Here is a 12,022-nt window from a genome sequence, read left to right as displayed (position 1 = left end):
CAGGAACAGAGAAAAATAATATACAACTGGTATTTATGCACTATATTTCCAACTTTCAGTAGACCATAAAAGCGACAAGGCTGAAATGGACTGTTTGAATTAAGTTGCTTATGTCTGCTGCCAAGTGCTTTCACTTAATATACAGCTAGTAAAAAAGAACCATTGAACCAGAAGAATCACCACATATCAAGGAGTACCAAACTGGAAACAAGTTAGTAAGGAAAGTGTTCATTTCTGAGAGAGAAAAGAAGAAATTACTGATGATGAATGTCTCAAGAAGTTGTGCAAATCACAATCATATCAAGATTTCTTAGGAATCTGAGTTGTCTTTTTCCCTAGGATAAAGCTGAAGGCAACTTGGACAGGTCTCATAGCTATCCCTGCAACCTTCTGAGGTCCTTTTCCACACAAATTACCTTAAGACCCATATCACCAATGACCGGGACACATACTCTTGACAGTCCCTAACCCTTTCTCGTTACATCTTCTGCAGTTCTGGCTAGGAGGAAATGCTTACTATTCCAGTTAACCCAGACTGATAATACACCGATCTACGCAGATCAACTTTCTATTAATAAAAATCTAATTTAATTTTTTTTTTAATGACTACATCTCTCCCAGCTAAACTTCAAATTTTGACACTTGGAATTTCCAAAATATTTGGCACTGGAATAAAGAATATTTTTATGTTAAATAAGGGGGATAAGCTTGCTTTGCCTATTTGAAAAAGACGAAAAAGAAGGTGAATATTTTCTTGTGTGTTTATTTTACACAGCTTTTTTTTTTCTAAGAAGACAGCAAGTTAGTTACTTAAGAGGATTAATTACATAGAAGTACATACTCAAAAGTGGGTATGCTGAATATTAGCCCATAGCAGTAATTAAATGCAAGAGTAGGTATATTTGTTTGATCTAGTTCCAGTAATTTGTGCCGAGCAACCTACATGGCTGTATCGGAATATTATTTTTAGTTCAGATTAAGAAACCCTACTCATGCCAATAAATCTATGAAGCTAGGGAAAGCCACATCACTGCAAATTATCACTCTTCATGTATGCCCTCAAGGTTTGCTCTGGGGAGACCAATTTCAACTTCAAGAGCACATGATACCTCATATTCTGGTAGTGCTAAAAGCACAGGAGATGTTTAAGTATGGTGAAAATATTGTGAGATTCCTCCCCAGGACTTCCATCTTCCAGTTCCAAGGGGGAAGGAGGAGTCACTTGTTCTAGCCCTTGATGTACATGACATCTATATCCCCAGAATGTTAAAGCTCCTATATGCCGAAGCATGGTTCCAGTGAAACCATGCAGTCAGAATCTCTCAGGAAAACAGATACCTTCTGAAGGGGTCTATGAAAAACAAAAGGGAAAATTCTGAATAGCTGATAAAATTTGTCCCACGTCATTGCCCTTTCACACTATGCTTTTCCAAAATGTACCTGCTTGGTGTCTACAAGAATCTTGTTCTTCAAGTGCAATGATTTACATGTATTAAGAGATCTACTGGCATACGCATCTCAACAGCAAACTCTGGCTCTAATTTATTTAAATTATTTTGACTCTTCAGACTTACCTGTAGGCCGCTGGCATATACCCAAGAAATGCCTGTCAGCGCAAGCAGTGAAATTCCATGTTCCAACATACTGAGACTTGGGATCATTGAGGATTACACCACATTGATTGTTAAATTCTTCATCAAAAAGCTGAAAATCATAGATGTCACACAAATATAAGGTATAAACATACTTGTGTAGAGAAAGTGAAAAAAACATGAGGCTAGGAGAACTTGATCTGTCTGAACTTGTTTTAAGAAGTTTCAAAGGAGTGGTGCAATACAGCTTGCCTATTTTACAAACACTACCAGGTGCTTAGACTCAAAAAGAATTCATAAGCTAAATACGGGGGAAGAACATTAAATGAAAAAAACTAACACTTAAAATAAATCTTGTTCGTGGGTGTGATTCCATTATATTTATTATGCTTTGCCTTGGTAGAGCAGCATGCTAAATACCGATGTATGATGGTTTACAGATGCTAAGTATAACTGAACTAATAATTATTGATGGCATCTTTTTGATGACTGTTTGTATGTAGTTTTTTAATTGCAGATAGCAATTACAGAAGAGTCATTAAATAGTTGTTTTTTTTTTGTATTTTTTTTCCTTCACCTTTCAGCGTTTCATATATCAGTTCAGAAGACATCATACAAATAAAGGTCCAAATAAACAGAATTCCATTACTGTCAGTCACCTTGTCTGCCAATTAAAATCACCACTTGAGGGATCTGGTCTGCTTTTTGTTGTTTTTGTTTTTAATCTTTTTTTTCCCCTTTTCTTTTGATACAATCGGTATTCCAACTTTCATTTTTCACTAGTCAAGAGAAGTTTAATAGTCAGAAGTCCGAACTTACATCCAGAGGAATTTTCCTTAGTCTTCCTGTCAGGAGTGGGTGAAAATTACTATACAACAGTTTACTCCCATCTATCCATTTGTTTTCTCTTGTGCTGAACAAGAACTGCAAGCCAATCCAAATATCTTTTGGCATTTCAGGAAGCAAGGATGTTATAAAATCTGTTGGACAAAACAGTAAACATGTACACATTGTGGTTCAGACAACAGCAAACACCTGAAAAAACACTTTGCATAAATAAGATACTGCAACCTCCATTTTTATCAGCTTCATTTTCCTAGTCCTTTAAGGTTCTCTAATGCTCATCATTGCCTTCTTTCATAATCAACCCAGAAGGTGTTATCTTTTATCTGAACAGAACAGTCTATTGGTATTTGTCCTCCAAATTTTCAGCTGAGGAGCAAGGAGTATAACTTGTTTTTGCCTTCAGTGCTTTGTACCCTTGCACTTACACAAATTTCAGAAGCTGCTTTTCCACAAGTCTGCATGATCTTCTATTGTCTCCCTGCAGAGAGAACACAAGAGTTCTCCTTCCCTCTCCAAAGTGATGAAGGAAGTCATAGCTCCCATCTTTCTCTCCTACTGACATACCTCATAAGGCAGAACCATTTCTTAGATTCTAGCAGAGTTTACCCACCCCATCATCAGAGGAAGAAAGACTGGACAAAGGAAGAGAGGATTAGATGGAAAAAAAATCCAGCCAAGGAAATCTTAAACCAGAGCCCTCTTACCAAGCATTCTGGAATGAAACAATGGCCTTCAGTGAACCCCCCCAGGCAACAAAGGCATTCACTCAGCTTATCTAGATCAGGAAGACAAACTGAAGCTATGTAATTAGCTACTGCTGACATGTCTTAACTACTGGCCACATGTGAGCCTCAGCCTATTTTCTAAGCTATACAAATCCATGGGAGATTTACATGTCAGAACTAGCCACTCTCCTAACACCAATGGGACCAGCCCACAGAAAAAGGCAAGCTCCTTTAAGATCGCACCTTTTTTTCCGTGTGTGTGGACTTCACTACTGGGGGGAGGAATGGCAGGGGACAAATAAAAACTGTGGTCTTCACAGTACAAAGTCTACAGTCTCAGTAGTTTTTAAACAGGCAAAGCAAAAGATGGAAAATTTTCATTCAGCAGTGACCCTTCTCTCCTTGATCTTTATTTATTTATTTATTACTGACAGAATTTCCACGTTTCTAGCAGCACAAACAACAACAGACAACACATTTTTAACCAGTCTTAGATTTTTAGAATGCTCCTGGTATGCCTGTAGATAAGCAAGTGATTTTATGCTCTAGTTCTTAGGCAGAACTATATTGAGTTTGGAAGAGAAGCTGCACACTAGAAGTGCCCCCAGTTCACCATACCTTGCTCAGCTTGATTTGAGATAGATGGAAGTGAACCTCCAAAAGTTATACATTTTTCATTAGCTGCATTAAATGTTAAATATTCAGATTTCATCTTTCGAAAACACTGCAAAATAAACATAAGAAAAGATTTTTTTCATACCTAAGAAGAAACTCATAAGAAAATGTTTCTAAATCAGCCTTAAAATCTCACTTCATTTCCTGTAATAAAATGTAATTATTTTTCTCAAAAAGTATGGGAACCATTACTAGCAAGTAGAATAGATAAATACAAAAATGATTAATAATCTCCCTGAGTAGCTCCTCATTCACAGCAGAGGATTAGAATTCAATAACTTTTAATCAGCTCTATCAGGATCATGTACTGTTTTAAGAATGAATTCACACGTGTTAACTAAAGTCAGACTGGGATGGGCCAAGAACCTTTTACTGTAACACATTATCTTTTGCAAGAAACTACATAGGGACTCAAAAGCTATATTCTGCAATGACGAAGTAAATTTGCAAGTCTTGGCACAATGCAATGTGCAGATTTGATGCACACTCCTTCTTATGTACAGGAAACAGCAACAGGTCACATACGAGGAATCAGTCTAAGATTTCAAATGACTACCTTGAAACGTAGTACTGAAATTCACTATAGTATGGCTTTTGATTTCTGTTTAAAAATTTCCTCTAATTCCTAAGCAAGTTAAATCCTTAAGGTGACTTGGGAAGCAGAAATCTCATCCTTCCCTTTCTAATACTTCTTTTCCTTCAAATTAGATTAGATAATAAAAACAAAGTTCTTGGACCTAAGTGTATGGTGAGGGGAAAATGAAAATCCTGAAGATTACTGCATTGAAATTTGAAAGCCATCAAAAAAGGACAGAGAAGTAGAGGAGGTGATTTTAATCACTGTATGTAGTTTTCAAAAGCCACCTCCCAGTTCATTCCTGAACACACTGGATACTTCCTTGCCTCTTTCAGCAGGACACTCCAGCTTACTAGACAATGAAAACTAAGTAATGATAATTGATCTGTGTTTTTTCTGTACCTTATTCCGAAACCGAAGCCAATCCTTAGGGCAACCTCCTGTGACTGGGCGGTAACTGGGATCATGTTTCTCCAGTAAGGAGGCATTATTTTTCTCACAAATGAAGGGCAGTTTCATATTACAGTTAACTGGGTAGTCTGCAAAAATATAAGTTTTAAAAAACAGTTATGATAGTTTCTGTAATGCTCTAATTGCCACACATATTTTGACATGATGAAACGTGAAGCAAAGTCCTTTTTAGCGCAACTATAGGGAAGTATGATCCAACATAAAGCTTTAAATGTAACAGGAGAGCAAGAGACAAATGTAAGTGATTTATATCAGAGAATAATATATCATTCCTAAAGATACAGATTCTGATCTCTTACTTCCAGTAGCAACACTTAACATAAGTAGAAGTAACTTAACAGACAAAAGATGAAATTAAAAGATTTTGAATATGAAGACATTTTCTAGCATAGAGGGTGTGTAATCTAAAGTCCACTAAAGCCAAAAGAAATTCTGAGTCTGCCCTGTACTATTTTACATGATTCCAGAATTAACTGGACTGTCTTCCTAGTAAAGTTGAATTTTTGGCTAATAGGGATGAAAACAGGTCAGCAGCGTACAACAGAATAACGGGGGAAATGTGCTTTAAAGTGGAAATGATAATAGACATATTTAGTCTCTAGAGGTTACAAAATTTTCTCAATGTAAAGCAATGTTGAAAAAAGAAAAAGAAGAAGCCTCAAGTACCACCAGATAGCATTTACATTACTTTGTGTACCTTTTCCAGTATGACTCCACTACTTAATAAAATTTACATCTCCAGCTGCATATTCAGTTGCAGGTGTTCAGTCAAACTACTCTAACACCACTCTTAATTTCCAGAACTCAGAATATGTTGCATACACACAAAAAAGACCAGAGAAACAGATTTCACGTAAATTAATTTATGTCACAGAAGGAGTGACAATCAATCGTAAAAAAAATTGTCATATGAATTCAGGCTTGCCTCTGGACATCAAGAAATATTATAATGGCTTCTACTATAAAGAAACAAATTATTCGAAATTGAATCAGATAATCATCAAGAAGCCATTCACTTCTAACTCAGTATCAGTGTGCATTCAAGTATCAGAGTTTTGGCAGAACACTTGTTTTTTTTAAACATAATAATGACAGACAGGGGGGAAAAATTGAAAACAACCATACCTCTGTACCAGTTCTTTCTAGAAACATACCAGCAATCCCTCAGGAATCGATCATGGAAGCGTGGAAATAACTGTAAACTGGATACAAACATTTCAGAGTCAATCTCCAATCCAGTGTGATCTTCAGGTGGAAACTCTGATATCAACAGAGCCAGTACATACAAAAATTTGGGCTGGTAATTGTTTCTAGGAGATGCCCTACAACACTGGAAAGGACAGAGGGGGAGAAACTAGACTAGGAACAAACATGTGGTACGTTCAAAAGTTATATACCATGCCCAAATCAACTGTGTTAAGGAGATGTGCACTACAAGGGTAAATTATCCATCGCATGCTGCAATTGCTAGCACACTGAAGACAAGCGAGGATAACGGTCAACAGCCCACGTTTATCCGTTCTAAAATATTTTTGAAGTAGTATATCACTACAGTATTTTGGCAAATTAAGATTTTTGCTTATAAGAAGCTCATGATTGTTTGCTGAAGCCACAGACAGCACAATGCAAGGTTTGCTGTGAAGCATCCCAGCTCTACAGGAGTACAGTAGTAGCTCTCCAAGACTTCCACATTACCTAACTGGGAGAAAGATGTCAAACTGATTTCACATTTCCTGTTCTCAGATATTCTCACCTATCCTTAAAACCAACAGAGATTTCTTTTTCAGAATCTCTTTTTCAGTTCCCCAATTATTAACAAGAAAAAACTGGGCCTAAAATCCAATAAAATTATTTTAAAGATCAATTGAATTCATTAGCTATTAGGGCCCTGTACATTAATGATTCACATGACAAGACTAAGATGTCAAAGCCCAACAACCTGAAATCTATAGGACTGGAGAGACTTAGAAGAATTGGATTAAGAATTAAGTTGTTTCTTTTCATCCAAGTCTGTACTATTAATTTACACACATACAGTTATGTGTAAATTGTTGATGCTTTGTAACGGGAACAGAACTAAGGCATTGGCAACTCATTAGAATATTTCAACAATATTTTGAAATATACTTACTTTTTAAGTATATATACACATACTGTGCTAACTATGACTTGCTTTGAGCACCACATAGTTCTCTTACTCTCTCTGCCCTAGGTACTCTGTTGACTGTGCTTAGCATTGCAGGAGTAGGTGCAGGTACATGTAAGCAGATGTGGAGAACAGTGTTCGCTGAACAGCGCTGTAGTGTTTCCTAGCTTAGTTCAAATTTATCTTACTTCTTCAGGATGATACAGAAGAAGTGACCTTTTACAAATTTGGGGATAAAACATTTTCCTTTAGAAACTGTTCTACTTAACTATATGCCTAAAAATGGCATGAAAAAAGTTTACAGTAATGGATTATTCTACATACGGTGAATGATAGCTGTAGCCATAATCAATAAACTTCAGCCACCACTTTTGTTCACTGTTTGATAACTGTGGGAAAAAAAGAACAAAATGGTATTTTACAATCCATAGAGACAGATCTTCAGACTCCACCATTAATAAATCAATGACAAAATTAATCTGATTTAAAATGATTTTTTTTAAATAGTGCAGATTTACAATTATTCAAGAATAGGAAAAGATACAGTTCAAGACGCATATGCCAGATAAACAGACCCCTGCATCTAATATAAGAAAAGACACTTTCCACTCTGTTGGATAAAGCTATAAGAAATCTTGCATCAGTTTCATAAGTGCATCATGCTACATGCATTATTCCTTCAAAATTCATAGCAGCAACACTACCAGACAACCAGAACATTGCTGCAAGTTGTCCAAAGCTGATGTGGTTCCACAGAATATCTAAGGACCTTCCTCAGAATAATCTCGTTCCTCCAGTAGACAGCTCAGCAATTAATAGTTTGTAAAAAGGCTAGAGATTTTGCAGGTTATATTCTCAATTTCTCCTACTTTGTCATTTCTCCTTCCAGATAATTTCTTCTTCTCAGGAAAAATTTCATTAAGAGACTTTGCAAACTGCTAATTTCACATTTTTATAAGATTCCTTAGAAGACCGCACTCATGTTATGAACACCACAAACTCCTTCCACAGTAAAAGCTATCACGCTATCATGCATTTTTAATTTAATTCTCTCCTTAGGTAAAAATTGCATGCTACCCCATGCATAAAATTAACAGCTGGGGCAATTGTTAGTCAAGTATTTGCAGAAAACATGAAGCTTATTTGATGGTCCTGTTAAGGCATTTTCTATCCATTCGGAGATTTTTTTTTCCAATTGTTGAGGCTATTTTTACATTTAAATATTCTTTTACAAGACTGATGTTGTATTCTCTTTCAACTCGTATTTTGGTTTTAAAAACAATTAAAAACTATTCAGGCCAATGGGATGAAGAAAGAAAATAAGGACTAACATTTTCTTATATTGGAAAAACTGGCAATGATATTTCCCTGTAGTGAAAAGTATCTGTTAGATAAACTTCCTTACCTTTTCTATTTGAGATAGTATTGTCCTGAGTTTTGGGTAAGACTCCACAGAGGCTAGATCGCTATCATTTTTTTGACAGTAGGAAATAGCTTCTTGGAAGCTCAGGTTTTTATCTGGTACAAACCATAGCTCCGCACCATCAACAACAAGTGGGGCCCCATGAATTCCAATTTCATCTATACAGAAGAAGTATCACATGCATAAGAAATCAATTCTGAAAAACTCTTTCTTTTTCTGAATGTAATGAGAAATTTCAATTTAACACTGGAAAAAAAACAACACTCATTCTTGCATTTGGATCTCTCTCAGAATCAAATCCTATCAGTCGTGACCTTTGCTGTCACCAAAAAGATATTACAGTAGTAATATTACAAAACTAATAAAAGATATACAGTAGTAACAACTATATATAAAAAGTGTTAGAATACACAAAAAGTCCATTTACCTGGTACATACCACTCAGGTGTCTTTGGAGTGCTACCTGTTCAGAGGAAAAAAAGAACAGTCACTTCAAGTTCATCCTATAATAAGACTGTGGTCACAAATAATGGAAATGATAGGTTATACTCATGCTTTTGGGTATGCATGATGGGGGGCAGAGGAGGAAGGTGAAAAATCATACATAGATAAAATAGTCTAAAACAAGCTGATTCAAAACTAATGGGTGTTTTCCATACCTCTGTCTTAAATACCTGTGCTTTTTATTTTTGTTTGTTTCCCTCTAAAAGAATACAAGCAAAATAATATTTTATCTACCCATTTCCCCCCAGGACAGGAAAGTCTCATGCCCTGAAAAGCCTTTCAATGAATAACTAAAACACAAAAGCCTACTGGATTACAGCATGTCTCATACTGCAGGAAAAAAGCTGGATCTGTGCAGAGATGCCATGCCATTCTTTTGCATTCCCACCTCTCTGTCTCACTACTACGAGGAGCTAGTACACTAACTTTATAGTACACTAACTACCAGAAGAACAAGCAAGAGGCTCATTCACCTAAAGCAGAAGCAGACTGTATACCCAATACGCCTACAGTCATTTAGTTACAAATATCACTTGGTTTATATCACCTCACCTACTGAGAAACCACTTCTTACTTCATGGGAAAAGGAAGAATACGGAAGCAGTGATACTGCATCCTCCTCCTCATGGTCATTTTTTGATAAATCTTTGAATACTCTGGGTGCATGTCAGTTTGTATATCACATAAGCAAGGCATCTCAAGTACTGACTTCTAATGGTCCACAGAGAAAAAAAAAAAAACATTGGTTGCAAAGTTTCTGCTATTGGGCAATAATGACAGCTCAGTGGCAGATACCTTCTTTTCACTACTGAAACACAAAGAATACCAAGAAAAATGATGAATTTCTGAAGTTTATAACCCTAGTTCTTGGTCATATTTCTTTGCTGCCTGTTTCATATCTTCCAATTTGACAATGAGCAATATTTCAAATATGCTTACCTCCTCTCAGCTAGTTAGATGTATTTCATAAAAGCTGTTAACACAAAGGGACTAAAAACCCATCACTAAACTCTTTTATGTGAAATGTGTGTAAATGCAGTTTACCTTTTGTGATCTGGCAGACCCATTCCAGTTTAGCTTCACAATCAAAAGGCTTGACATAAAATTCTAGATCTCTGCCCTCATGGAAATAAAATCTCCAAAATGATCGCCGTGAAAATTGAAAGGTCTGTATAAAAGCAGGAACAGAGAAATCAGTTAAAAGAATATGGGCCTCTGTAATGTGAAATGAAACTGTATTAAATATCTTTGACAAAATCAGTATGTGTTATTGTGGCATCAGCCCCATACATCTTGAAAAAATGAACAGATACCACTGTAACTCTTTAAACTATAATTCTCCATGCTAGCCAAGATTGTGAAGCAATTGTGTAAGGGGCTTAAGGTCATTCTAGGTATACAAGTCTATTCTTGCAATGTTGTTTCTTCACTATTTTGTAGCACACACAATCTCATCTGTGCTTATTATTGCATTATCTGTTGGAACTTCTTTCCCTGAAATAAATTTTCATTTCTCCTCAAAAGAAACACTCATCTGAATCCAGCATAGGAATAATCTTTCTTATCTAAGATTATTTCTTACAATCAGCTTTAAGATCTGACTTCACTCTGGCTGATCTCTCCAATAAAAAGAATTTTGTATCATTTAGTGAAGGAACACATGCCTAGACCTAGCAGGTAGGTAAGGGAGGTTGCTATATTCATGATGCTCTTCAGAGTGCTTTCCTCGCATCTGATGCTTCTATCAGCCTAATGTTAAAGATGACAGCTTCTCAGCCTGGGGTCACAAACACAAGAGAAGATATTGAGGAGCAATGTCTGTGAACAGAAGCAAGGGGATACAGCTATCCTTTCCTTCAATAAATCTGAAAAGCTGAATTGGTTCCATTTCGGTTGAAATGGAGAAAGGAGAGTATTAGAATTATCTTACAAAAACGCTCAGGTAACACTTCAGAAAAGTTAAAGGCCATTTTACATCTCATGCCATCAAGACTGAAATAAGCAACGAAGAACATAATTCACTAGAGGCATGACATTTTGAATTAAAACCTGACACAGCAGTTACAGTCTATTTCACAAAGCAAACACAAGCATAAATACTCTATCCTGGCTACTGCATCCCTCTACTTTATGTTTCAACGATTTTCTTAATTTGCAGTTCAGAAAAACAAATCTAGATTTTAAAACTTACTTGTAGAGTTGTGGGTTTTTTTGTTTTGTTTTAGACTCCATGTTATGTTCTTAAGTGTCACTTATAACATTCAACAGATATGTAGCATGCCATTATGTAATAGAGAACTGTATTATCACTAAAATATTTTGTAGATCAGAAGTCTTATGACAGGTCATCATTAGCATAGCACTCAGTTTGTTAAAACCGCTTAAATAAGGGAAATGCAATACTAGCTGTACATTAATAAAGGGAACACTAGCAACTTTTTACTATACAAAGAAAACATCTCAGCAGTCAACTTAAATCCAATATATAGCTGGCAGGAATATTTTTTCCAAGTACTTTCATGTATAAATAAGCATGCTGTTATTAAAAAACTTGAAACTAACCTTTAAAGCTGCACAATCTCTTGTGTTATATTCATCTTCCAGAAAATCACGTGGCATAATAATACTAGTTACCTACAGGACAGACAGGATGAAAGAACAATTACTTCATGACTATTTTTGCTACAATAGTCCCCAAAGGTAACCGTTTAAACTTGTGATCCCATTAAGTTTATCACTATTAAAATACATATTAAAAGGCAGTAAGTAGATCGAAGAGTTTTGAGTCTGTGTACCTGTTATTATAGAGGGAAAAATAAATAAAATATCTCACAATTTCAGACAAATATATCACTTGCAGTTAAAGAAGTTATTTTTGGAGAAGCCTGCTCTATCAAGAAGATGAGCTCATACCCCTGCCCCCCCCCCCCCGCTTGCCATGGCATGAAGACATCCTGTTCTCTCCACCAGCTCTTAGATTTTTATTACTATATTTCCATTAAAGTATTTTAATGTGATAGAGACAGAGATCAGGTTAACCTTATTAAAGTTATGCTTTTAATT

The 12,022-nt window shown here is 35.9% G+C and overlaps 1 protein-coding gene across 1 annotated transcript in view; it reads right to left on the bottom strand.

The window, feature by feature from the left end:
* LY75 (lymphocyte antigen 75) overlaps positions 1 to 12,022 on the bottom strand; it is a 47,306-nt gene that overhangs the window by 14,234 nt on the left and 21,050 nt on the right. Inside the window, exons 15-24 of the mRNA XM_080601162.1 lie at positions 11,522 to 11,593; positions 10,004 to 10,127; positions 8,883 to 8,918; positions 8,438 to 8,613; positions 7,357 to 7,421; positions 6,012 to 6,088; positions 4,818 to 4,954; positions 3,782 to 3,887; positions 2,412 to 2,572; positions 1,575 to 1,704 (exon numbers count right to left, since the gene is read on the bottom strand). Coding sequence (XP_080457288.1) covers positions 1,575 to 1,704; positions 2,412 to 2,572; positions 3,782 to 3,887; positions 4,818 to 4,954; positions 6,012 to 6,088; positions 7,357 to 7,421; positions 8,438 to 8,613; positions 8,883 to 8,918; positions 10,004 to 10,127; positions 11,522 to 11,593 — 1,084 coding nt within the window. The remainder of the gene's footprint in view (positions 1 to 1,574; positions 1,705 to 2,411; positions 2,573 to 3,781; positions 3,888 to 4,817; positions 4,955 to 6,011; positions 6,089 to 7,356; positions 7,422 to 8,437; positions 8,614 to 8,882; positions 8,919 to 10,003; positions 10,128 to 11,521; positions 11,594 to 12,022) is intronic.

The sequence above is a fragment of the Anser brachyrhynchus genome (genome assembly GCF_964034855.1).
Source record: "Anser brachyrhynchus genome assembly, chromosome: 7".
Taxonomy (NCBI): Eukaryota; Metazoa; Chordata; class Aves; order Anseriformes; family Anatidae; genus Anser; species Anser brachyrhynchus.
The sequence above is the reverse complement of the archived record's forward strand: the minus strand, read 5'-3'. Positions and strand labels throughout refer to the sequence as shown.